Here is a 26656-nt window from a genome sequence, read left to right as displayed (position 1 = left end):
ACCCCCTTTAAAACATTTACCTTCCTCCCCTGCTCCTCCCCCTCCCCCTCCCCCCACCCGCCCCCAACTCACAACTCTGTTGAGTCCAGAAGCTCAGAATCGGGCGTTGGGCTTTGCCGGGTGCTTCAGATCAATGGTAATTATTTAATTTTTTCCAGTTTTATTTTTGTAAACAGAAATCAATTATTATTTAAACTTCAAACAAGCAAACAAGCAAAAAAAAAAAAAACAAAAAACAAAAACAAAAAACGGGAGCCCAACCCTCTGTCACCTGACTGAGTGGGAAAGAGGGTGAAGGGGTCAGTGGGGAAGGGGCTGCAGGACGCCCCACGTAGCTTTTAACCCTAATGTGGCCGAGGCAACCACCTTATTTGTGCTAACAAGAAGTGTTTTGTTCCTTATTACTGTGATTAACATTAGTATCGGTGTCGGTAACAAAGCTGAAATCACATATTTAGGATTTAGATCTGATTTAAAAAAATGCTGGGGTGGATGTTCCAATTGGAGCAGGAGAAAAGAGAATGAAAACAGCTTGGGGAGGGGAAACCCAAATCCGGTTCCTCGCTGGCTCCTGGATGTCATGTTCTCTCTTTTTGGGGGTGGCCAAAACCCGACCGGTGTCGGGACACGAGGCGGCCCCCGCACGCCTCGCCTGTGCGTGCCCGGGAGTCGGTGCAGACCGGACTCCGCGCCGGGGCGAGCTGACAGGAGTTTGCGGCAGCGATAGAACATGGAGATGTCATGGGCGCGACAGAGCCTGGCGGGGATACCAGCAGCGTGTGTGTGTGGACCGCAACGTTGTCTGTGCGCGCGTGTGTGTGAGTGAGTGAGGGAGAGAGAGAGAATAGGTGTGTGCTCAGGCGCTGGGTGCCTCTGTCTGGCTGCCGAGGCTGAGATGGGAGCAAGCGGCTGGCGAGGCTGGTGGTGGCTCCAGACCACACTTCTGTAGAACAATCACGAGAGAAAATTGTCGTGGGAGGGGGGAGGAGGAGGAGGAGGCGATTTTTCTTGTGCCCCTCTTCTAACGCTTCTTTTCTCCTTTTCTCTTTTCCCCTCACCCCGTCTTCCCCTCCTCCCGTCCTCCCTCGCCCCGCATGCTCCCGGCTTGCCGCCTGCAGGATGAGTTCCACCCGTTCATCGAGGCGCTGCTGCCTCACGTCCGCGCCTTCTCCTACACCTGGTTCAACCTGCAGGCGCGGAAGCGCAAGTACTTCAAGAAGCACGAGAAGCGGATGTCGAAAGACGAGGAGCGGGCGGTGAAGGACGAGTTGCTGGGCGAGAAGCCCGAGATCAAGCAGAAGTGGGCATCCCGGCTGCTGGCCAAGCTGCGCAAAGACATCCGGCCTGAGTTCCGAGAGGACTTTGTGCTGACCATCACGGGCAAGAAGCCCCCCTGCTGCGTGCTCTCCAATCCCGACCAGAAGGGCAAGATCCGGCGGATTGACTGCCTGCGCCAGGCCGACAAGGTGTGGCGGCTGGACCTGGTCATGGTGATTTTGTTTAAGGGGATCCCCCTGGAAAGTACTGATGGGGAGCGGCTCTACAAGTCGCCCCAGTGCTCGAACCCCGGTCTCTGCGTCCAGCCACATCACATTGGAGTCACAATCAAAGAACTGGATCTTTATCTGGCTTACTTTGTCCACACTCCAGGTAGGTCACTCTCAACCCCCCTCCCCATTTTATTTTACTTGCCGGCATTTGTTTTGTGTATGGTTCCTCTTCTTTCCAAAGGATCCAAGCAATGGGCCTAACTAGCGGGCCTGTCCTGCCCCGGGCTGCAGCCTGCGTGATGTTCCCCTTTCCCCTCTTCTATTTCCCTCCACCTTCTCCATTCTTCCTCCTGCGCTCCCTTGCCACGGTATCTACTGGATTGTCATGCATCTCCATCTTTGGAGGACCGGTCTTACCCAAAAGACGCTGCAGGTCTTAGGACTGGGGCCAGGCTGCCCCAGAATTATCCACAATAGTGAGAGTTGGTGATGAACACTGCCACACACACACAAAAATCACTCGTTGCTCACATTTAAAATGACTCAGAAGAAGTATTCAGAGCCAGGTGCTGGCTTTCCTGCGGCTTCCCCGCAAGTCCTGGGGAAAAGCGGGATTTGGCACAAGCGGGGTGGGCAGCAGTTCGGCGGAGAGAGGGGTGTGTAAAACCTCCGGTTAGGAGCCAGAATGAATAGAAAAGAGGAGTGAGGGCAGCAGCGAGCAGATTCTGGGGCCCAGATGCCCAGGCGGGAGCTGTTGTGGATGGGATTTGGCTGCCGAAGAGTAGGAAAGTCATTTGACTTCATAGAAAGTGAAAAGGCGCAGGAGATTCCTTGCGCTCTCCCTTCCGCGGTGTGCGGCTGCAGTGGGGAGACCCCAGGATGGCTGCCCACAGCCCCTACCCCTCTGCTGGGAAGCACTGAGGCTCTCCCCAGCACAGGCATGGCAGGGAGGGGCGTCGTTGCGGCGGTGGTCTGAGAGAAACAAGCAATACAAAAACTCTGCAAATTTTCATTTTCTTTTTGTGTTCCAAAGTGGTTCCAGTTCTCCTCTTTGCTTTTCCAGTTTTACCAGCATTTTGGGCCGGGGTGGTGCAATTCTCTTCCTCTGTTCTTTCACCGCCCCCCCTACCCTTTCCCTTTTTATAATTTCTTTCCGCTTTTGTTTTCTTACAAATTGAAACAGAGATGGCTGGTTAATTTTTAGCCTCCACTCAGCTACGCCCAATTTACTGCCGCCTTTGAAACCTAAACGGGCGGCACTCTGTGATTAAGCAAGGCAGAAGTGTGTTTACATTATGCCCAACCAACTTGTAATGAGAGGGCTACCAAACCTTTTTCTCTGTGTATGTGTGTGTGTGTGTTTTTCCTTTCCACCATTCCGGTATTTTTTTCCCTCTTGTTTCCCTTCTTTCTCTCTTTATGCAAATGTAACAGAATGTGGCTTAACTTCAACTCTGGTGAATGTTCTTTCCCGCAAGTGTGTGTGTGTCTTCCTTCCTGCTCATTCATAAAAAAGAAAAGCAACTCACTTTTCTGCTGTGGTCACTCCCTTGCCTGTTTGGGAAGTTGGGAGGAGTGGTATGACTTAATCCAGAGATGAAATTTGGGGAGCTTTTAGCATTGAGTCAGGAAGGTAACCTTGACTAGGATTAGCACTAAGGATTTATATGTTGGACAACTCTGGGGAAGAAAAGGTGGTGTTGGAGGCCTCTCTCCTTACTCATTCACATTCTCTTTCATTCTGAGAGGTGGCTTTGGTGGTTGGTTGGAGGCAGTGGACAACCCCCCCTCAACCCTTGCCCTGGCCCCAAAGCCATTGCTCCCTTCATGAATCTCTCTAGGCTGGCACCTGGCCCTGTGTGACTGTTATGACCCCTCAGTCCTCTCCTCTGTTCGTCCTTTTTCTTTCTGGAAATGAGACTAAAGAAAAATTTGAGAAGTTATCCTCTCATTCTCTGTCTACACAGCAAGTCAGAGTGGGGAGGGTGTGTGCCTGGTGGTGTTGGAGGTAGCTTCGGGGGAGCTTGGAGCCTTGAGTTTGTGTCTGTCAGAAAGATCTTCTGCAAGGGAATTCAGTACCTTCTGATTTCAGAACTAGGGCCTCTAAGATGGAAATCAGTACTCATCTTTCTCTAGCTTCCTCTTACCCTGCTCTCTAGCTAGATCCCTGTAGCCGAGCTGTTTCCCTTTCCTCTTTTATTTTAGGCCAAATTCTTGACTGCTGCCAGCATGGGGCTGAGGTAGGATGAAGTGTGTGTGATGAAGGAGACCGTTTGTGGCCAGCCTCCTAGCTTCTGGACTCACCAGGCAGGTGTCCGGAGAAGGGAGGCATCCCCGCCCGCCCCCCCAGCTATAATGAGATCATTTGCCCAGGAATATGAGTGAATTCATGCCCCATCGAATGCAGCCGCAGCCATTTCTGTCCCGGCTGAGGTCCAGTTCCTTGACAAAAGCTGAGTGGAGAACTGAGGACATTTTTAAATAATTCATCTATACTCCGGCTCCCTGGACTCCAGATAGTTTCAACGAAGGTAGGATTTCTTGCTGGAATTGCTTTAATTCAAACGTGCCTCACTGCATTAGCGGGGTGAGTGGTTGCAGCACGGGCCACCAGTGGGCCTGGCGTAGATGATCTCAAGAATGCGAGAAGCAGGCACAGCTTTCTCCCCAAGCCACCCCAGTTTGCTAGAAAATGTCTTCTCCTGGCTAATCCCCCAAATAGCATCAATGTGGTAGCATAGCCTTCTCCATGCCCATGCACTCTGCCGTCCTCAGCAGGCTGCCCCTTGTTCCTTCCTCCCACTGGAACCTGGGAGTGGGGGCTAAGGTGCAAGGGCTCAGACAAGAGTTGCTGTGGATTCTAAAAGAAGTACTTTTCTTCCCTTAAAACTGGGCCGAAGATCCCAGTCTGGGCTGAGCTGGTGGTGCCGGGTTTGATGACAAGTGAATTTGACACAGTGCTAAGTATGGGGGCACTGCTTTACCTCCACCTGCCGTCGTTATCCGTGGCCCTCGCGTGCTCTTGTTTTGCCCCACCTGAAGTTTCAAGAGGAGCCATGGTTGGGGAGGGAATCAAGGACATGTGTGTGTGATGTCGGGAGCTCTATTCCCAGTGTGCGGGGTCCAAAAGACCGCCCAGAGTGTGTTACGACCTCCATGAAAGTTAGCCTTTCTGCTGGGAAGGAATTGCGCCATGTGTCTGTCCTATTTAGGAGGGGACATTGAGGCAGAGCAGAGTCAGAGCATTGTCATGGAAGAGGTATGTATCCCTGGTGATGTCCTTCCATCCAAAGAGGTTGCCCTAAGGCAGGCGGTCGGAGATAGGCTGGGAGTGTGGGTCTAGGAGGCTTCTGTTTGTGTGGGGAAGGATGGCTGAGCTGGTCTGGAAGTGCTGCTAGACTCTTTACAAAGCTTCCACGGGGCCCTGAAGGTGAACTGGTATCTTCAGACCTACCTTAACCTAGGCTTTGGCCTTAGGAAATAGCAAAATCTGGGGTGTCTGGCTGGCTCCGTCCGTAGAGCATATGCCTCTTGATCTCGGGTTGTGAGTTCGAGCCCCACGTTGGGTGGAGAGATTGCTTAAAAATTAAAAAAAAAAAAAATCCGAAAGCAATAAAATGCTTTACTGAATGGAAATGCCAGCTTCTCTCTGTCAGATTCCTCCGACAGGCCCATGGTGGAGGCCCATGAAGTCCAGATATTCGGGTGGTGGTCCTTTCCTTTATCTCCGCTTTTTCATTATGGAGAAATTCACATGTAGAAGGAGCCCTCTTTACCCGTGCCAGAAGTCTGCCAACTTACAGCGAGTCTCGACTCATCTATACCCCCCACTGCCCACCTACGTTGTGTCGTTTAGAAGAAAATCCAGACATTGTAGCTTTTCATCTGTAAATATATCTCTGCACATCTCTGAAGATAAGGAGTTGTGGAGAATATAACCACAATATCACTGTCACACCTAAAAATCATCAGCAGTTTCTTTACTATGGTCAGTCTAGTCAGTGTTCACATTTCCCTATTCGTCTCCTAATTTTGTTTGTCTGGGTCAGGATCAGAATCGGAATCAGGTACACCCAAGGGCGTCTGGTTGGCTCAGTCGGTAGAGCATGTGACTCTTGATCTTGGGGTCGTGAGTCCAAGCCCCATGTTGGGCGTAGAGCTAAAAAAAAAAAAAAAAAAAAAATCAGGTGCACACATTGCAATGGGTCGATAGTTCTTTCAAGACTCAACCTCTAGGTGGTCCTCCTCCTCCATCTTGGTTTCTTTTCTGACAGATTTTGGGTTGTTGCTATTGAAGGACCTGGGTCATTTGTCCTATAGGGTTTCTCTGTCTGGACTCCACAGTCTGTGCTCCCTTGGGTTGTTCAGTGCAGTGCTCTGAAAGGAGATTCTGCCTCCCTCTTCACCTCCAGGTCTGGGATGCCTGGACCTTACCTGTCACAGGATGTGGATTAGCACCTAAGGAATTGTCTAAGTGAACTCTTTCAAGTGCACGGTCACCCTTCTCAGGTATAAGAGTCCCCGGTTTTTGCTCTCGGCTTCAGAGTTCAGGGCTTTGCAGTGAGCACTGGTTTTCAGGTCCAAGGGAGGACTCCTCATCTGGGTCCTTCCCTGGTGGTAGGGGGCATCGTTCGGCCATGTTAGCCCTACCAAGATGCAGCCGATGCCAGCCATGCCCCTAGGTCTTCACTGGACACTCGGCCTATCTGGTGGCTCTGGTGGCAGTGCATGGGAGGGGCCGTAGGAACAGCAGCCACGCTCTTGCTCTTGGGCAACTAACCCCCAGCGTGGCCCCTGTGCCACCTCACCCACGGCCTCCTTTTTCAAGGCCCAGAAATGCCACCGGTCTGCATCTTCGAGGCAGCACCATCTGGTGCCAGGGCTGGTGGAGACTGCAGGGCCCAGGAACCAGATTCATAAGATGAGCAAGATCTACAGATCATCTTTTAACCCAACGTAAGGTCCCTTTTAGAACATCCTGGAGGAGACATCAGTGTTGTGCAAAGGTCAACTGTGGTCGTAAAATTCTTCTGTTCGTCCAACCCAGAGAATGGGTAAAGGGATGAAAGCAGCTAACACATACATACGGGCACAGAGCAGGCAGGCAGCGGCTCACAGCTGCCGCAGTCACTGCTGTTAGGACTTCGTGAGCCCAAGGCTGCCTCCCTATCACCTTCACCTGCCAGTCTCATTTCTGGTAAGGGACGACGCAGGTGAAAGCTAAGTTTTCTGTAACATGTCAGCCTCTCAGATGCTGAAGCCTGCTCTCATGGTTCCTTTCCACCCTTCTCCCCAGGAGGCTGTCCTTTCTCCAGGCCAAACGTTGCCAGTCCCTCCCGCGCCAGACGCAGCTCCTCAAACCCTTGCCATTTTGGTCACCACTCCCTGGAGGCCTTCTTAAACTGGAGCATTTGGTATGGAACACAGAAACTCCAGGCACGATCAGATCCCATGGTAGCCACAGGATTTGCAGGTCCTTCCAGCTACATAATTTGTGGGGCCCAGTGCAAAATGAAAGTGTGGGGCTCCTAGTTCAAAATGATTAGGGACTGCAGTGTGACAACAGGGAGAGCATTAAAACCAAGCATGGGGTGTGTGTGACTGTCCAGGTTGTGCACCTGTGAAGCTGACATAGGCCACCTGTGTTCTGTTAATGTGAAAGGGCTGATGCCTTCCTTGGTGGGATGGAGGGGTGATGGGGGGTCAGGCTAGCCTCAAGAGGGGATGTGACCCCAAAGAGGAGATCAGAAATGCCCAGACCCAGTCCTTTGGCTTGGTCTCATTCTAGGACTCCCTTGACCATCTTCTCCTATCCCCTTTGTCCATAGCCTATCTGCCCAGCCGGTCAGGGGTCTGCACTGGCCGTGATGCACAGGGGTCTTGGTGGAGTGCTCACTCTGCTGGCTGAGTTGGAAGCTGTAGCTCAAGGGAAAAAAAGACTTACCCTTGTCTGAGCTTGAACCAGCAGTGCGCGGGCTGTGAATAAGCCGGAGGGGACCTGGACACTTGAGCATGGTGACCAACTGTGCACCACCACCCACCCAGAGGAAACAGGGCCACTCTGCAGCAGGAGGGCTGGGCTTCAGACAACGACAGGCAAAAGGACTTCCTGAGGATTCAGTTTACTTTTGGCACTGTCGTAGGGTGGTCGAATTTCCTTTATTCATGAAATACACACTTGGTGAACCTACTGTGAATGAGGCCCTTCTAAGAATGAGAGACTCCTGCATGCAACTGGCAGGGTTTGGGTGAGGGCCTCATGATGACTTCTAGAAGGCGCTGTCCCATAGGCGTGAATGTGCAGTGATCCATGCTGGAGGGGAGGGAAGACAGGCTAAGGCTTCACCAGGGGCTGTGAAGAGGGACGCAGGGCCCATCTCTGCCACTTTCTAGTGTTGCAGAGACCTGGGGCGCCGGGGAAGGGTGGGCCAGAGGGGCGGAGGGCCGTGCCATGGTCCCCCTCTGTTCTGGTGTCCTGCAGCAGCTGTGCAGACAGGGCCCAGCTAAGCATCCCCTTTTCTGCCCAAGGAAGAGGGTGGCTCTCTCCCCACCCCTTTCTCTCTTTGCCCCATCGGGTCCCACCCCCCACCCCTGTCTCAGGAGCTGCCACGCTTCAGTTATTTTATCCTTCAGTGTCCGATTCAGAAGTCCTTTCAAAGGCCCCAGCCGTGTCAGCGCGGTGCTCACACAAAAGGCCTCTTTGATTTCTTGTTTGTTTTCATTTGCCAGTGGAGGGGGAGGGGGCTGGAGAGAAAGAGCTTCTGGGTTTTAAAATTTTTATTTGGGTTGCTTCATTCTCAGAGGGGTTGGTTCCCTGGAACTCCTTCCTGAGTTGGGGGCTTGGAGGCGGTGGGCGGTCTTCTGGGGAGAGGGCTGACACGGGAAGTGGGGGCTGCCCCCACAAGCAAGAGGGGGAAGTGTGGGGGTTTAGGATATGGTTGTTGGTTCACCTTCAGACATTCTGTGCTAGGCCCCAGGGTGGGAAGGGTCAGGTTAGAGCCCACTGCTTGGGCTGGGAAAGGTCTGACATGCCTGGCACCAAAGAACATTCCCATGTTAGCCTGTACTTCCCGTATGTCCTTAGTAGAGGCCTCGGCACGGCTGTAGGATTTGAGTAGTCCTGAACCTTGACTTTGCCGTTTTCCCTTTAGTGTCCCAGATTCTGCTGTTTCCCTCTTGGATGAGAAGGGAGTGAGGATCCTTCTAGCATGCACATTCCTTGGAAATTCTGTGTCTTCAAATACAGGCTGGGGCTCCCCACTGTCCGTCAGGGAATGAAATGGGGGGGAGGTGACAAGTCTACCCAGCTGCCTGGCGTCCTGTTGCCTACAGGCCTGGGACAAGCTCCTGTCTTCCCAGGCTTGCTCTCTCACTCCCCTCCCCCCAAACCCCACCCCGTACCTCTCATCTCTCCATGATGGCTGATTTGTGAGATGCTGCGGCCATGGATGCCTCTCCCAGAGGAAACGGCCCATGGCTCCCGGAGGACTTTGAGGACAGGGAGCTGAACTGAAAGGAGATGGAGGGCTGCCCTCACCAGCTGTTTGGGACTACAGACACCCAGACCGGCGCCTGTTGGGGTACATGTGGGTGTATCCCGGCAATGCAGTAAGAAGAGCCGCAGCCCATCAGTTGTGGAGGCCTGACTGCCACGGCTCAGGAACAGAGCGCTGGAGAGTGAGGCTTGGGCAGGTGGTCACGGGCGTCAGCAACAGGGAAGTGTGCCCACTGGGTGAGGGGGCTCCGCAGGGCCTGGTTGGCAGACGGGAGAAGGAGGCTGGGGGGCTGAGAGATAGATAAATATAGCTGATGGCATTTCTGATGATAGGTTTTTCTTGGCACCAAGGGCACCGTGGAAAACAGCACGACAAACGCCGGCCCCACAGGCCGCCGTCGCCATTTTAAGCATGTTTGAGCCGAGGGGTTGCTGGCATTAGAAGAGGGTCCCAGCAGGCGGAGGGGCTGTGGCAGGGAGGTTTGGCTGAACTGGGCCTCACCCCCTGGGTGCCTGTGTTTTTTACTTTGTGCGTATGGATATCTACTGATTTTCTGGCGCTTTGGGGATTAGAAAAATATTTTGGGGTTGCTCTTTGTGGGCTTGTCTCCCAAGTGACTTGTCCCCCCCACCAGCCACTGTGGCCTATCTATTGGTCTGTATGTGAGGGGGTGTTCTGGCTCTTGTCCTCACTTTTGATGTCTTAATGATGACCTGGCATGCTACCGCCCCAGGTCAGAACCTATGTTCGCTGTTATTTGGGGGACATCCAGTAACTTAAGGGGCACCCATTTGTTCAGGCTCCCAACAACTTCTTGTTCCCTGTCCAGTGGAGGAAGGGGCACACCCCTCCTCTCCCTCCCCTGCTTTAATTCCATTTTTCCATCAGAGGCCCAGTTGTGGCTAAGGCACCATGCTGAGTCCTGTCTGTGTTCACCACCCAAATTCTCACACCAATTCTGGTTTTAAATCTGTGCTCCTGGCTAAACGTGTTTGTCCTCAGGTGACACACAGCGGTCTCTGTGTACAGTGAGGGGATCAGTGAATCAGACCCGGGGGGCCTGGGAGTCTTCCTGGAAGATGACCTGTTTGAACCACATCTTGAAAGACGGTGAGGAATTAGCTCGTTTTTGTCAGCTGGCTGAGCCTTTTCAGCCGCCAGAAGCTGATTCCCTCCTCACAATGGTTGAGTGATATAGGCAGGGCAAGTATTATTATCCCCGGGCCCGTACAGAGACGGGAACCCAAGTACAGAGATGTCAAGGCACTCAGGTCACTCGATGAGTTTCTGGCAGAAAGACCCCAGGATCTAGGTCACTGAACATTTCCACCTGTGGGCCTTGCTGCTCCTTGAACTTCATGGGGATTGCTGGTCTTGGCAGAGTCTCAGAGGAGAAAGCTGTGTGGGTCCCCATGGTCTCCGTTGCTCTCTAGGAGCTGAGACGGTGGGGCTGGCGCCTAGCCTGTGGCTCAGCTCAAGGGCTCCCCCAGCTGCTGAGCACGTGGGGTGGAGACAGTGATCGGGCACCTGGCCTGTCCTTGACACTGGCCTCCCCACCAGCTGGCCCCCTGCCTCTGACCTGAGAGGCAGCATGATACGGTTGGATTGGGTCCGCTGGATGTCTTCGCCCTGCCGTGGCCAGCTCGGCTTCTCGGCGCCCCTCCCCAGAGTGTGGGGAAAGGCAGGTAGAGTGGGCAGGAAGTCTAGGCCTGGGGCTGGGCAGCTGGGCTGGATCTTGGGATCCCTGATCCTTGCTCTGTCACACCCTTTTCCTGGGAGTCTGCTTGGAATCAATGTTTGAAATAAAAATGAATGTAATTATCCTAAGTAACCAGATGATTGCTGGAAGTTTTGCAGTAATCTTCTCTACATTGTCTTTTTATGTGCTCTCATGTAAACTCTTGCCTTTGCCCCTTTCTTAAAGTTTGAAAACTTTGGGTCTGTGTACGTAAAAACTCTCCCAACATGTGGAGGGGTGGGGTGGTAGGGAGAGGCTAGCCCATGCTAGAGATTTTCCTGTTTCTGTGTCTAGTCAGACAGGGACATAACCTCTTAACCACTGACAGCAGATCCTGTAAAGCAGTTTCTCCACCACGGCACCACTGGCTTTCAGGCCAGACCATTCTGTGTCGCGGAGACCGTCCTGGGCGTTGTGGGGTGGTTAACGACATCTCTGGCCTCCACCTGCCAGATGTCAGTTGCAACACCCCACCCCAAGTATGACAACCAGAATATCTCCAGACATTTCCATGGGGGAGAGAATTGCCCCAGCTAAGAGCCTCTGGCCTGGAAGAAACAGAAGGATTCAGACAGAGCATTGCCTGCATTTACTCCTTGCCTGTCCTCTCAGTCGCATGGCAACAGAACCTCCTAGCCCCTGCTGTTCCCCTGTGTGTCCTATGCCATTTTCCCTTTCAGGGCAGCAGGAGCCTAGGCTGCAGCAGTCTGGGGCTCCTCTCCCTCATGAGAAGCAGGAGCCCATCTAAGAGTCTCTTACCGAATGTCCCTCCTAATACCTTGCATCGTGGTCTCTCTGTGTGTTGGGGCTGCTGATCTGTTGACTAGAGCAGGGGATCTGCTATTCGGCTGACCCAGGCCTATGTGACAAGCTAGTGATGCTGTCAGGGACGTCCCAGACCCCGAAGAGCAGCAGACATTTGGTTCTGCAGCGTGGGATGCAGAGACCAGAAGCTTCACCTGAACCTCAGCACTACTCTTCATAAATGATGTATTCGATTTTTTTTATTATAGTAGTAAAACACACTCTTTCTAAAAAATTCAAACAATAGAGAAATGAAAGAGACAGACAAGCTCCCCAAACAGCCCTCCTGCGCCAGAGAGAAACTCATTTCCCTGATCTGTGTAGGTTCTTCTAATTTTTTTCATCAGTTCATAGATCAAATAACTTAAATACGGAGATATTTATTTTAAGAGCAGATGGTATGTTTGGGCTGATTGAATCAGGTCCAGGGAGTGCCACTGTGGTCTTGACTTTTCCCATTCCCTGTCCATTCCATCCGTGTCCCCATCACCCCGGGTATGGGACGTCCCTGTCCCCCTCCGCTCCCCCCCCCCTGCTGAGGTGACAGTTTCTGCTTGTGCTTCCTGGGAGCTGGGTGACCAGCAGAATGCGCATTAGTGTCTGAGCAGCCAAGATCCTGTTGAGGGGCATTTCTATTGGCTATGTAACCCAGATGGTGGAAGTCAGGGCCTGAGCCCCAGCCCATGCTGAGACACCCCCCCAAAGGCTCAGCCAAAGGAGTGGGGGGGGGCAGGGGCACTGAGAGGAGGGGCCGCTGAGAAATAGCCTGCTTGGCTGTGCCCTGCTTGGCCCTAGCCTCTCCTCTCTGGAGCCAGCTTCCCAGCTCTTTCCTGGAGGGCTAGAGTGATCCTCCGCGTAGGGTAGACTCTTTGTCAACTAGCCTGGCATCCTGGAGGCTTTTCTAGACCCTACAGGCTCCTTCCAGGGTCGGCGGCGGCGGCTGCTGCTTTTTTCCTTTCTTAAAATGGGGGATGGGGGGTGCCTGGGTGGCTCAGTTGGTTAAGTATCTGCCTTAAGTATCATGCCTGTTCAGGTCATGATCCTGGAGTCCAGGGACCGAGTCCCAGGTCAGGCTCCCTGCTCGGTGGGGAGTGTGCTTCTCCCTCTGCTCCTCTCCCCTCCCCAGCTTGTGCTCTCTCTTGCGCTCTCGCTCTCTCTCTCTCAAATAAATAAATAAAACTTTTTAGAAATGGGGGTGAAGTGTGCCTCAGCCTTCCGGGATTTATCCCGTCATAATTCTTTGTGTCAGGCTTAAAGATATGGCAAAGAGAAGAGTGTTCTCTCCAGGCCAGCGGCAGGGACATGACTGGGAGAAGGAATCTGGGGAGAGCTTTGCGGCTGGGTCAGCTTGTCTAGGAGAAGCTGCAGATGACAGCCGGGAGTAGGGTGACACCTGGTGACTCTTCTGGAGTGGGCGGAGTGTGCAGAGAGATCAGGAGATCCCTGGAGGCGGCCTGCAGGAGGCTGACTGAGTGCAGCCTTTGAGGAGTGTGTCCTTATTATGCCTGCGGATTATATCCCCATTAGCGCATAATTATTATATAATGGGTGTTATTGCATAATGGCAGTTATATAACACGTGGCCCAGAATACGGGGTGTGTGTGTGTGTGTGTGTGTGTGTGTGTGTGTGTAATAAGTGTATATTCTCTGGCTATAAATAGCTGCCAGCCCTGCACTGAATCTGTGGTCACACCAGAGCCACCTTATAAATACCCGGCACTGGGCTATAAATTTCTGACTGGTGACGTAGGCAGACATGGTACCTAGTTAGGAGGTGGTGGGAGGGACCTGCAGCCCCACCCGGCCACATGACATCATTGTTTCCATAGTAATAAGAACGCTCCCTGGGGGACCAAGGAAAGAGAGGCCTTTAAAGGGAGGATGCAAATGGTTAGAAAGCTGGGCGGGGGTACTGTGCCTGGGGCTGAGCGGGCTGGGGTCCCCTGGGTGGAGGGCTGCAGGGATGAGACAGGCCATCTACCCTTAGGTGTTCAACCAGTGCCAGGGCAGGAAGCTCCATTTTCTTTCATCTCTTCTTTAGAGGGTCTCAGGGTCCCTCCTTGTGTGTAGCAGGTTGTGCGAGACTCAGCTGCCTGTTAGGAAGAACGGGGGAGCCCATGGTCTGTCTCCATTCTTCCCCTTCCCAGGTGACCTCTTCATGGCTCTGGGACCACCAGCTGAAGGGGAGCTGAACATGGGCAAACCAGAACTCTGCACCCCAGTCAAGTCCTCCAGGGCGGGACTGCTTCCCCTATGAGATTTTTTAGGCCAATTTTGGCCTTAGTAATATAAGAAATATGTGAGCAATTTGGAGTGTGTCTCAGAGAGCCTTTTGGAAGTCATGGCACTGGGAGATGGCGCCTGGGAAGACACAGGAGACAAGGATAATATTTTGGCCCCAGAGGCAGCTATGGGGTGGGATTTCATCTATTTTGATGTATGAGACGTAGTTTCCTGTTGGGTGGTTGAAGAGCTACTCTTCACATTCCCGAGGAAGAAATGCGTTTATTGGCAGGTGGCGGGTTTGAGGTTAGTTGGGAGAAAGGAAGGGTGGGTGACCAACTTGTCATAGTATGACCAGTTTTCTGGTTTCAGCACTAAAAGTCCTTTGTCCCAGGAAATCCCTCTGTCCCTTGTACACCAGGATGGTTGGTGACCCTAGAACAGTGGTTTTCAACCAGGGGTGACTTTGACCTCCAGGGAACATTTGGCAATGTCTATAGACACTTGGTTCTCACAACCGGGGGAGGGTGCTGTTGGCATCTAACGAGTTGAGGCCCGTGCACAGGATAGTCCCTCAACAAGGAATCATCTGGCTCCAAACATCACTAGGTGGTGAGGCCGAGAAGCCCTTCCTGGGGGGTGGGGAGGAGGTTAGCAGGACTTCTGTGCCTCTCCGCCAGACAGCCCTTGCCTCTGCCAGCGGAGAGCCCCTGCCCCGCCTCCTCTCTGCATTTCTTGCAGCTCTATTTCCTCTGCTTTGCTTGGTTATGTGTAGGGTTCTGGGGCTGGGAGACTTTCTGGGGAATCACGGGGCTTCTGAGAGGGTCTTTCACCCTCAAAGCTTAGAGACTTTTGTAGGTAAGACGGTGCTGAGTGTAAGCCCTTGCTAGGCAGTCTGGTGCTGGTGCGGATCTTTTGCCCATTATTACAAAATAATAATAATGGAGAAATCATTAAACAGCAATCCCTTATTGCCTATCAACAAGTTTCCAAGTGGCAAAACCTGCCTGCTTCCCTCGCCTTTCAGGCCAGCACTTCCCGTGCAGACCTGAGCAGACCGTTGGGGCTGCTGGCCCAAGGGCTGCCCTGAGTCCAGGGCCAGAACTTACTTCCTCAGAAGCCCACTCCCAGACCCAGCAACTAGGGCAGGACTCTGCCACTCAAAAGAGGCCTTACAAGTGCAACAGGGGGAGGAAGCTGCATCTATTCTGGCACGTGGAGTTCACAGAAGTCTGGTTTACCCGATGTAATTTGTAACAGATTACCTTTTGCATGTGTACTGGAAAAGAAAGCAGGAGACTATAGCACCTTCTTTCTCACCTGCGTTTAGTGCATGTTTAGTTTACTACCTGGCTGTAGTTTACTTGGTGCCCTCTGGCCCTGACCACACGCACAGTGTGGCCAACTGGGTTCTTGTTTCTGCTGGGAGGGGGCCCACAGACGATGGCAAATATGGTGGTTCATTGATCTGGTCTGCACCGGGTGGTTGGCCTGAACGGGGGGATCAGCTGGGCTGCAGGCTGCCCCTTATATGTGTGGAGCTCAACTTTTGAGTTTGGACTTGGGATCGAGATAGCTAATGAGCACAGACTGGGGAGGCAGGGCCCACAAGTCTGCAAGCAAGGCCCTGCCTGCTGTGCCAAGGGGAACTCTGTGGGGAGCAGTGCTGGCTTCAAACACAAAGGCCACTGCTCCATGGAGTAGTAATCCTCAGGGTATTGCCAGCCCGAGAATATGGCCAAATGAGAGGCCCCTGCCCCGCGGATGGGCCAGATTTCTCTCACTTATTTATGGTATTGTGGTTTATAAAGTGGGCCCAGCACACAGATCTCTGGGCACAGTTTCAAATACAAGCATTTCTTTTAAATTAAACAACACACACAGACACACAGACACACACGGTCTGTTCAAGCCATGCTGCTGCCCAGGAGTGTTCGGCCATGTGGGTCAGTCACTGAGGATGATGGTCCTGAAGCCACCATTTAATATTAGATTTTGTAACTCAGAGATTCATTAATATAATTACTCAGATGCCAGCCTGGCTTGGCAAGGTCTCTTGAATTGTGTTCCTTTCCAACAAAGCGCTCTGGCTGCAGGGATGCCCCTGGTGTGCCAGAGCCCCACTCGCTGGTTTGTGGACTGTGGGCAGAGGCATGTGTTGGCCTCCTTGGCACACCCTCTCTGGGAGTGGCTGCATGATCCCATGGTGGCAAGTCCTGCCTTCATGTGTCTCATTAGGAGACAGGCACCTCTGGAGACTCTGCGGCGGAAGTGAACAGTCAGCCGGGCAAGGCCCCATTTGAACACAAGTTCGACCCCAGTCTCGGCTGGTGGCTAGGTAATTTCGTTTCCCTGTGACACTTTGCACTTAATTTTGTAGATTTTTCTGCTTCTGGAATCTTGGAACCAAGACTGTTTTATCTGCCTTTGCATCTGTCTCTTGCCCAGTGTATAGTCTTGTACAACCCCAAAACCCATTTTGAATATTGAATTATCTTCAGATGGGATATAGCCTGTGGCCCATCCCTGAAATAACACAAAAGCACGGAATGGCGTAAAAGTCAGAAATGGGGCTGATGAAGGAAGCGAGTGAAGGCAGGGGAGAGCGGCCAGTGTGCCGAGTAGGCATCATGAGGGGAGAATTCGGACAGATGAGGAGTGGTAGAAGCTTCTGGGGAGCTGGAAGGAATGTGGTGGGCAAGTGAGAAGCTGTGGGCTAATGGGTTGAAAGGGACTTGGTTTCTCAAAAAAAAAATTTTTTTCTGCTTTATGGCAGTTAAGGTGTCAGGAAGATAGGCAAAGAGCAGCCCTCTTCCTGGCCCCCTCCTTCCCCTGGCCCTTTGTTAGAGGGGCCACCGCTGGGTGGGCCACCGGCCCTTGTTCAGCCTGCCCCTACTCCCAGGCCTTCCCACTTGTCTCTCTGGCCTGCCCTGTAAGACGGAAGGGGTGCCCCCCCTTCTGGCCTTGAAGCAAGCACATGGTCGGTCCCCGGAACCGATGTCGAGCTCACCTGTGACAGGATCTCCTCCCTGGCAGCTCCTTTCCACCCTGCTAACCTAGGAGATGCCCGCAGCATGGGCTGGAAGGACGCAGCCCCAAGCGTCGTGCACGGAGCATCGGGCATCCGGATTGTTTGCCTTTGGCTCAGAGGCACCCCCCTCCGCCCCCCTCTTCTTTCCTCAGAAGCCCTGGCCTCCAGGCCCCTTGTGTGGATGCAGACTCATGGCTGGCTCTTTCAGCCCTCTCTTGCCTGGACACCCCTCTGGCCCTGGCCTCCCCGGACCAAGATGGCTGCCGTCCCCAGCTGGTACATGGCACCCAGCCCTGGTGGCTGGATGTGGTTCTTAACAATAAATTATTAAAGGAACATGAACAGTGTGTTTCTCACACACTGACCCACGCACGGTCACTTTTCTGAGCCGATCCCAAAGTCTGTTCTGGCCGCTGCTGCCTCTTTGCTTATCTCAGTCTTCAGAGTCGGTCCCGTGAGTTTTCGAGGTGATTCCCAGCTCTCCCCTCTCCACCTTAAGCTCCCCCAACCAGCCACTTCCTCCCTGGCCCTGAACCTCTTTCCTCCGGCCCCACAAGCCTGCCTGTTACTTTCTTGGAGACCACTTTCCTTTCCAAAGTTCACCATGCCCAGTAGAAGAGCGGCCCCAGTGCCCAGTCTCAGGAGTGTGGCGTGCTGCAGCATGACCGTGCTTTGGGGGTGTCACCCTCCCTCTTGCTCTGTGTCGTTAGGCGTAGAGTCCGCTTGAGCGGGAAAGTTCCATGTGAATGCCGATGGACCTGGAGGGCTGCGGTTTCCCATTGCCTCATGATGTTCTTCTACGATGTGGGGCGACAGTCGCATACGCATAGTCGCTCATCTGTCCGCTGTTTTAAAAAAGGTATTTTTCTGATTATAATACTAGTGCACATTTATCATAAAAACACCAAATAAGCACAAAGTCTTGGGGCAGGGGGAGAGGTCAATAAAAATTATCAACATTCTGCCACTTAAATAACCACCTTTTGTTGCATTTTTTGTACCCATTCATCCACATATTTAATTTTTTAAAAATTGGAGTTTATGATACAAGCACTTCTGGGTGCTACTTTAAAAATTTAATACCGCCATGAATTCTACGCCACCACAGTTTTTCAAAAACTAAATTTTGGTGGTTTAGCATCTTTTCTTAGCTGCATTTCCCCTAATTCTCAACATTTCTAATGACTTCTATCCCCTTTTCATTTTGGAAATGAGAAATTACCTTCTATGGGGGTGCCTGGGAGGCCCAGTCGGTTAAGTGACTCTCTATTTCGGCTCAGGTCATGATCTCAAGGTCATGAGATTGAGCCCTACGTCAGGCTCTGCGCTGGGCATGGAGCCTGCTTGGGATTCTCTCTCTCCCTCTACCCCACCCCCACTCACCCCCACTCTCTAAATAAATAAATGAATAAAATTATCTTTTATTATTAATGTAATAGGTGCTTATTTAAAAAAATACAGGGGTGCCTGGCTGGCTTAGTCGGAAGAGCATGAGACTCTTGATCTCGGGGGCGTGAGTTCAAGCCCCACGTGGGATGTAGAGATTACTTAAATAAATAAAACTTAAAAAAAATACAAACATGCCTTTTAAATGGCTGCATGAGACTTCAGCATGCCAAAGTTGATGTCATCCCTCATCTGTGAAGAAGCCTTTACATTGTACATTCTGCTGGGATGGACATCCCGATGCCCCAAGCTCTGTAGCTATGTGTCTGAACTTCAGACAAGACTTCCTAACAGTTGAACCGCCAGGCAAAGGGTACAGACTCTTCTGAAGATGCTTCCTATGGATTGTTAAATCGCTGTCTGGAAATCTGGCTCCTGCAGACGACGCGTGAGGGTTTTTCTGTCCACATCCTCAGCTGTACCCCGTTCATGCTACCCAGAGCCCCAGAAAGACACTCCCATCATGTACACACATCACACACACATCATGTACATATTACATCAGGATGTCCTTTAAAAAAAAAAACTGAAGTACGATCTGCCCTGCAGCGTGGGGCTTGAACTCACAACCCCAAGATCAAGAGTTGCGTGCTCTACCGACTGGGCCAGCCAGGCGCTCCCAGGATGCACATTTTATGAGCCCACCCTCCCATCCATGTCACAGATCTATGTCTGTTGCATCAGCTCACATGTCCCCAAAGGACACATGCTGTTGTCCACTGTAAGAGCTAATCTTGGACGTCACCCCAGGCCTCTCTCTGTTAGCACTGCTGGCAGGGGAGGGGTCCTCAGAGCCCTGGCATGGCGGGGTCAGTTCCCTTGGGCCAGGAACTGGCAAGGGAGCCCCGGGACTGCCTGGCAGCGAGCAGGTGCTGGACACAGCATCTGAATGGCAGCAGCCCCCCCAGTGCCTGCTGAGGCACAGGCCCCGGAGAGCTTATGAGGAAGCAGCTGCTGCTGACCCCTGAGGCCAGCCCCGCCGTCTGCTGCCAGGACCCTGGGCCTGCCTGGGGAGATGCGTTCCTCCTGTGACTGGATGCGAGGTTAAGTGAGGGCGAGTCCCTCAGTCTGGGCTGTGGACTCTGTCTCCACTCACACACAAACTTGTACATCCTGTGCCCTAGAGACGGCATCCCCCAGGGCCACATAGGCGGGGACACACAGCCCCTTGTGCCCTACCCCAGAGCCAGGACTGTCTCCTCTCTCAAGTCTCCAGACTCTCCAAGTCTCCACATGCGTGCGGGAGCGTGCTCTCCTCCGGCTCCGTGCCCTGCGTCTGCGTGCGCGTGTGCGTGTGTTCATTCACCTTGAACCCAGGCTTTGTGTCACTTGCTACATCTCTTTGGCCCATTGAGGCTACAGCATCTCAGACCTCTGGCAACTCTTGTCCCCCACCCCTTCTGCTCGGTGCTCCCTCTTGCCCAGAGCCTGACTGTCCTCGGCAGTGCCAGTGCGAGGCGGGAGCCACCCCGTGACCCCCGAGGCCCAGCAGGGGGCCTGTGAGGTGCGGAGGCAGTGGAGAGGCGCCTACCAAAGGTAGAGGGCTGTCCGCAGAAGCCTTTCTTCCCTCCTGCTTGCGGCGGCAGCTGCGGTGCGGTGGTGCCTCCAGGGCCCATGGCCGTGCCATCGTGGGTGGGATGCGTGTTTATGAAACTTCGTCCGTTCTTTTCCCCTGCAAGTGTTCAGCATGTGTTACCCTGTGAGTGTCTGTGCGTGTGTGTCTGAGTGTCAGGAGGTGGGTGTCTGTGTATGAGCGTGGGTTGGAGTGTGTGTGTAAATGTCAGTGCGAATCACACCCTGGGGACATAAGGGGAAACTTTGAGGGTCACGAGGTTCCAACTGTTGTTGCTCCCATGAGGACACAGAAGCCCGAGGGGAGTGCAGTTACCTGCCCCCCTCATCACCCAGTGAGTACCCAGGTGCCCCAGGGCCACAGCCAGCAGACTTCAGGCCCTGAGCCCCTGTGGCCTGCAGCAAGTGTCTGCCTAGGCAGTGTGTGCACTTGCCACAAAGTGTCAGGCCCTTCCCTGCCTGCTCAGCAGCTGAGCAGCTCCTTTCTAGGGCTCTTTGTGAACCTGCCTCGCTATTAATCTACCTGTTAGTAAAAGAGATTACAATTGCTGTAATTACAGGGCGCTATGGCTCCACCGTCAGGAGCAGGGCTGAGTGAGAGGCAAAGGGTGGGGGGAGTCCAGCCCCACAGGAAGCTGCTATTAAAAACCCCATGTTTTGATATGGCACAGGGACAACAGCCCTTCCCGGGGGCTGGGCAGGCTGTGTGTGTGTGTGTGGGGGAGCTGGGTTCCCACTGTGGGCTCTGGCATGACACAGGAGGTCAACAGGGCTGAGGACGGGGAGGGCTGGGGAGGGCCCTCAGGCACCCCGACCTCTGGGGCCGCATGCTGAAGGCACAGGCCTTTGCAGGCATAGACATGGTGGCACTTGTCAGGATGGGGCAGTGGCTCTCTATCAAAGGGGCTCTGCAGCCACCAGCCCCCCCCCACTGATTTGTGTGGACACACAGAAGCACCTGGTCTGTGCCCACCCAGAGCTGTGTGTGACCTGCTCCTAGAAGAGGACACAGGTGATCATAGAGCACAGACGCTCTCGGTGTGTGTGTGTGTGTGTGTGTGTGTGTGTGTGTGTGTGTGTGTGATTCTATCCCCAGGGGACTTCTGGCAGTGTCTGGAGACATTTTTGGTTGTCAGTTCTAGGGGGAGTGTCACTACTGGCATCTAGTGGGCTGAGGCCAGGGATGCTGCTAACTGTCCTACAGTGAACAGTACAGCCCCCCACAGCACAGAATGATCCTGTCCCAATGTTAGAGGTGTCAGGGTGGGGAACCCTGGACAGACCAGAGGAAAGGGATGGCAATGGGCAAGTCAGACCAGAGAAAGGCCCCGAGGACTCCCTGGTGCTACAATTGGAGACCTCAGCAAGTCTGTCCCTCGGTGGGGGTGGGAGAGTGTAGGCATCCCAGGCCAACAACCCCAGTGTGTTGACCCCAGGTGGGTGTCAGGGGACCACAGGCTGTGGACATTTCTGTCCTCTGTCCTCCCTCCCTTTTTTGGCAGCAAGAGCTGGACCCAGATTGGGGCACTTGCCCTTTCTTACTGCCCCCCTGCCAGTGTCCTCATTGCCCACCGAGGCACCTGGGAGTGAGGGGCTCACCTTTTCCCTCCGTTGGAGCCTCACAGGCCCCTCTGTGTGGGAGGAGTTGGGAGGAGGAAATGCAGGGATGGGAAGGGCTTTGCGCCCTTCTGCTTCCATCTTGCAGGGACACCGGGCACACCCTGGCTTCTCCCGAAGACACATCTGGCCCAGCTGTTGCTCTGAGGCACAGAGCAGAGCAGGCAGTAAACCCAAGTTTGCTCCTTTCTGGATGGGCACAGGAAGCCTTCCTTCACCATTCATTCCTGTCCATGAGAGGGGCACAGCTGCCCCCTTTCCACTTTTGTTTCCACTTTTCCTTTCCAACTTCGGTCCCCTCCAAGGTCCTCCTTGGGAGAGAGGACAGGATGGTCGAATAGAAGATGCAGTAGGATGTGGCCTGCGGGGCTGGGCGAGGGAGGTGTGGGCACTACTCCATCCTATGTCTTAGGGTACGCGCACTGCTTGCGAGCAGGGCCGGGCTGTGTGCAGAGTGGCTTCTGATGCCCCCTCAGCCCTCAGGCCTCCAAGTCTCTGGTATTCCGCAGACAAAGCGCCAAGATTTTCGGCTGTTGTGAATTCTGTGTTTCACACCAAGTCCCTAATAGTGGAGTCACTTTGCCTCCCCCCCCCTTTTCTTGCCTTGACAGCTCCAACCTTATAATTTTACCTTCTCCCGTCTCATAATCGCTCCTTTTCTTCCCTCTCCCCTTCCTGGGGTTTTTGCTGCTCATCTCTGGGAACCCCCTTTAGGAGGGATCGCTCCTGACAAGAGGGGAGGGGCTTCCTGTCAAACATTGGGAGTTGATGTTTTGTTTGGTAAAATGTCTGTAAATAGGCTGTGAGGCATTAATTCTACACGGATCCCTGTGCACTAGAGCGTCTTTTTGTGTCTGTGCACGTCTCCGTGTGTGTGAATGTCAGGAGCAGAGAGAAAGGGAAGAGAAGGGGAAGGAGGAGAGAGGAGAGGGATGGCTTCTGCGGGTCCTGGTTCTCTTCCTTCTGGGACATTGTCTTGGCCTAAATCACAAGCCCTGATCAGGAGAGGGCCCAAGGCCCAAACCCTTTAAGGGCCAAGGAGAACGTCAGAAAAGAAGCTGCTGTGTGCCACTGTGGTTCTGGGCTGGCTGTTCAGAGGGTTGGGATGGGACAGTGGGCCTGTAAATCCAGGGATCTGGGACTCCAAGGCCCTGAGAGGTGGGTCATGGAGGGAACCATTCCTCCCGCCCAGCATTAGCTGGTCACCTTAGGTTCTCCGGAACAGTGTTGGTTCTTCCACCCATAAATGGGAGCCCGTTTTTCCCTGGACATGAGGCTGTCTCTTAGGTAATTGTCTGCAAAGCCACTCCCTGTGCTCTTTTTATTTTTTTAAGTTAATTAATTTATTTTTTAAAACATTTTTTGAAGTAACCTCCACCCCTAGTGCGAGGCTCAAACTCATGACCCTGAGACCGAGAGTTGCATGCTCTACTGACTGAGGCAGCCAGCCCCTCTTGCCTGCTTTTTTTTTTTTTTTTTTTTTTAAACTAAGACTTCTTGTTGCCTTGGATTGGTCCCTTTTAAGCTTCAGGTGGCTTTCGTATCCCAGGATTTGACTTACAGCAAACTCACTAAAAACCCTGGTGTACTTGACTTTTTACAAACTCAGCCCCATCCGTTTTCCCGCCATCGGCCTTCCAGACCACGGAATGCTCTCTCTCTCTTTCAGCTGCTCCTCAGCTGACACCCTCCCTGAATCCATTTTGAGTTGCTCTTCCCCGGCCCCGTTAGAAAATGTCGGCTCCGACTGCACCATGCTCGCCAACAAAGGTGCAGAACGATTTTGGCTGCTTCGTCCAGGAAATAAATTCCTCTTCAGTGCCAGAAACCGTTGAGTGGTGCCATGTGTTGAGCTCTGGGGCCCAGCACCATGGGCAGGGCTGCTGCTCCAGGCAAGGAGGGGGAAGCGTGGGGTCAGGAGGCTCTGGGGGGAGAGCCTTGCTGCCCACACATCCCACGTGCCTTGGTCAAGGACCCAAGAACCTGCCACTTGGCCTGTTCTCCCAGGCCTGGCTTTCCATCTGCAATTGCCTGTGGTCCGGTTGGTCCCCAGACCCCTGGTAAGACCGGCCCCTGCTCTGCCCTGCGGCACGCAGCCTCCTTTCTTTCCAGCTACCTTGCCCAGGTTCTCTAGCTCCATCTGCCTTGTAAAGGTTGGTTTCCCCAGAGTCTGCCCACTCTCCTCTTCTCTCCTTATAATTGGTGGTGCTGTCAGTGTCACTGAGCCCCATTTCGCTGAAGCCCACAACAGTCCTATGAAGTACGCACTGGTCTCATCCTCGAGTTATGCCTGGGAGCCCCGTGGACAGAAGAACCTTGCTGGAGGCCATGCAGTAGGGAGCGGCAGCCCAGGGCCTGGCCCCTCCACACACATCTGCCCCCCACTGCTGATCCCCCTGGCTCATCTTGGGACTGATTTCTCCAAACTCTTCTTTCCAGCTCCTGGGCCAACAGCCAGTTGATACAGTATCCATAGCGACCTCAGGACACTCTCCAGTCCTCCCTTTTCTATCCATTCCATGCCTGTCTCAGTTGGGGTTGTCACCAGCTACCCGAGCTTGGGAGCCTGCAAAACTGAATCACTGTGGCTCTTTGGTGGCTCTGAATCCCTGCCTCTTCACCATCATGATTACTTTCCAAATTCAGCTTCTTCTCCCATCTTCCAGACTTGGTTTTTATTAGGATATAATTCACATAATAAAAGTCACTATTTTAAAGTGTACGATTCAGGGGCGCCTGGCTGGCTCAGTCGGAAGGGCGTGCGGCTCTTGATCTCAGGGCTTGTGAGCTCTAGCCCCACGTGGGTGTAGAGGTTACTTAAAAATAAAATCTTAAAAAGAAATAAAGTGTGCGATTCAGTGTTGTGCAGCCACCACCTGTCTAGTCCCAGAACGTTCTCATCACTCCCGCCCAAACCCCATACCCATCAGCCGTTTGTCCCAACTCCTCCTTCCTCCTAGAGCCTGGCAACCACCGGTCGGCTTGCTGTCTCTATGGATTTGCCTGTTCTGGACATGTCATATCAATGGGATCAGACATTGTGTGGCCTTTTTTCCGTAGCTTCTTTCGCTGAACGTCCTGTTGTTGGCGCTCATCCACGTTGCAGTGCGGATCAGGACTTCATCCCTTTTTCTCGCCGAATAATATTCCATCATGGATCTACCACATCTCTTTAATCCATTCTTCTGTTGATGGACGTTTGGATGGTTTCCACTTTGGGGTGATTGTGAACAGTGCTGCTGTGGACATGTGTGTACAAGTAGTTTACGTGGACATATGTTATTGATTCTCTTGAGTATATACCAAGGAGGGGAATTATTCTTTTCTGTAGGGTTTTGTGACCACCCTCGAATAGGCAGCTGGTCATACCATCTCCCAGAGGTGCCTCCTTCTGAGGTGGGCACCCGGAATTTCTCACAGTCTAGCCCGTGCTGATGGTTCCAGCATCCATCTCCCCTCACACCCCCATGTGCTGTGTTCCAGCAAACGGAGCTCTCTGCAGGCCCTGAGTGTGCTGTGCTGGTCCCCGCCTCTGGGCTTCTGTTCCTGATTCTCTCCATCTACCTTTCACTTTCCCCCTTTGTCTAAACACTACTATCTTTCACACCCCAGCTCAGCTCTCACTGCACCCTCCTGGGTGCAGCCTTCTCCTACCTCACTTCTCACTTCCAGAGCCTAGCCCTCCTTCTCTGCGAGGCCCTACATTTTATTCATTAGGCACCCAGCTTCCAACGCCTGCCCAGGGCAGCTTCTCTGGTTCTGTATTCACGGGCATTTGGCAGGTAATAGGTGCTTAACGAATATAGCAAACAGATTAGATTAACACTAAGGCACGGTGTGCGGGTATGCGGTCCCTGCCTGTCGCAGGTCTGTAGGTGAGCCACCTGGGTGCCCCTGCGGACGCACAAATGAGTGTGCTCCTGCACTGGGCCTCCCATCGCCGTCTGGGCCCCAGGGTGTTAGTGTCCTCACGTTTGCTTTTCCAAGGCCTCCTGGGAGCAATTAGAGGAAGTGTAGAGGACAGGCGTCCAGGAGCCCCAGAGGTGATTCGGAGGGAACCCAGCCCCCTTTTGCCCAAATAGGTGAATAGCAAGTCACATGTGACCCGGTTTCTCGCTGTTCCTCACTCCTCTAAGCACAGAGGGGTTGTTCTCTCCTTCCACCCAAACCAGCCCATCTGGAGATGGTCCCAGAGTGGCTTCCATGGTCCAGTGTTATCGGCTAGCCTCCAGCACCCTGTGTCCTCCCACCCCCCCCAACCCCAGGTCCTTCCGCAGGCCAGGGCAGGGGTGGGGCAGAGGAGCCAGGAGGCAGCTGCCCCAGGCTTGGGTGGATGCTGTGCCTTGGATTCTGGATCCACAGAAGGTGGCACTGAGGCAGTCCCACCAGGTGTAAAGGACACTGCCTGGCCCCAAAACACTGGCCCCACCCAGGGTCTCCCAGGTGGCCCAGGTGGGTGGGCACCTCAAGGGCGCACAGCACCACCTCAGCCACCCCACTGCAGGCCCAGGGAGGAGCAGGGGTGCACTCACTCAGGGTAGGGGAGACGAAAAAAAAGGGCGGATGCCCTCTGCACCCCCCGGGGGGGATCTGCATCAATCAGCAGTCAGGTAAGGCTACACTTCACCTCTTGTCTTTCCCCTCCACTGGATCCTACCCCGTCCTTTCCTAGCTGGGGACCTAGCTCTAGTCAGCCAGCCACACGCAGGCAGGTTCCCCAGGCAAGCTGGACGCCTAGTGGCCCCACTCCTGGCAACTCGCCGTCTTCCTAGGCGCAGCCCAGCCCTCCTCCTCCGCCTCCCTCCTCAGCCCTCTCCTCTCCCTGGGCCTCTTCCCCACGTGGCTCATTACAACTCCAGTTGTTCAGGTCTTGACCTCAAGAGCCTTCCCTATTGACCCCTGACCAGCGATACTAATCTGTGTCAACAGGCCCCAGGGGTTAAAGAAACACAACCGGCGAGCTGCCTCCTTAGCAGGTGCCTGGAGGGGGCAGTGTGGCTCCTGGGAGCCCGGCTGGTGGAAAGGAACTCCCACGGCACAGCCCCCTCCCCACTTCACCCCGCCCTCCTGCTCCCCCTTTCCTGCTCTCTGGGATACTTTTTCCTCTGCAGACCCCCGCCAGCCCGCGGTCCCCTCCTCTCGGCCACTACTTCCCTTCCGTCTTGCCTTTGCTCTCCACTGGATCTGGGACCAAATGCCTCCTCGAGTCCAGGTGGTGCTTCCCTTGTGCCACCCCCC

At 53.6% G+C, this 26656-nt stretch overlaps 1 protein-coding gene across 5 annotated transcripts in view; it reads left to right on the top strand.

Moving 5' to 3' along the window:
• Nucleotides 1–26656, top strand: part of NFIX (nuclear factor I X) — a 93445-nt gene that overhangs the window by 26677 nt on the left and 40112 nt on the right. For 3 of the 5 annotated variants that reach the window (XM_040629234.1, XM_040629232.1, XM_040629231.1), the window contains exon 2: nt 1119–1650. In XM_040629234.1, the coding sequence (XP_040485168.1) occupies nt 1119–1650 (532 nt within the window). Of the gene's footprint in view, nt 1–1094; nt 1651–16935; nt 18015–26656 lie in introns of those variants that run through there. The other 2 variants (XM_040629235.1, XM_040629233.1) reach the window with 2 other exon arrangements.

The sequence above is a fragment of the Ursus maritimus genome, unplaced genomic scaffold, assembly GCF_017311325.1.
Source record: "Ursus maritimus isolate PB19 unplaced genomic scaffold, ASM1731132v1 scaffold_14, whole genome shotgun sequence".
In the NCBI taxonomy this organism is placed as follows: domain Eukaryota; kingdom Metazoa; phylum Chordata; class Mammalia; order Carnivora; family Ursidae; genus Ursus; species Ursus maritimus.
This window is presented reverse-complemented; position numbering and strand designations above follow the sequence as displayed.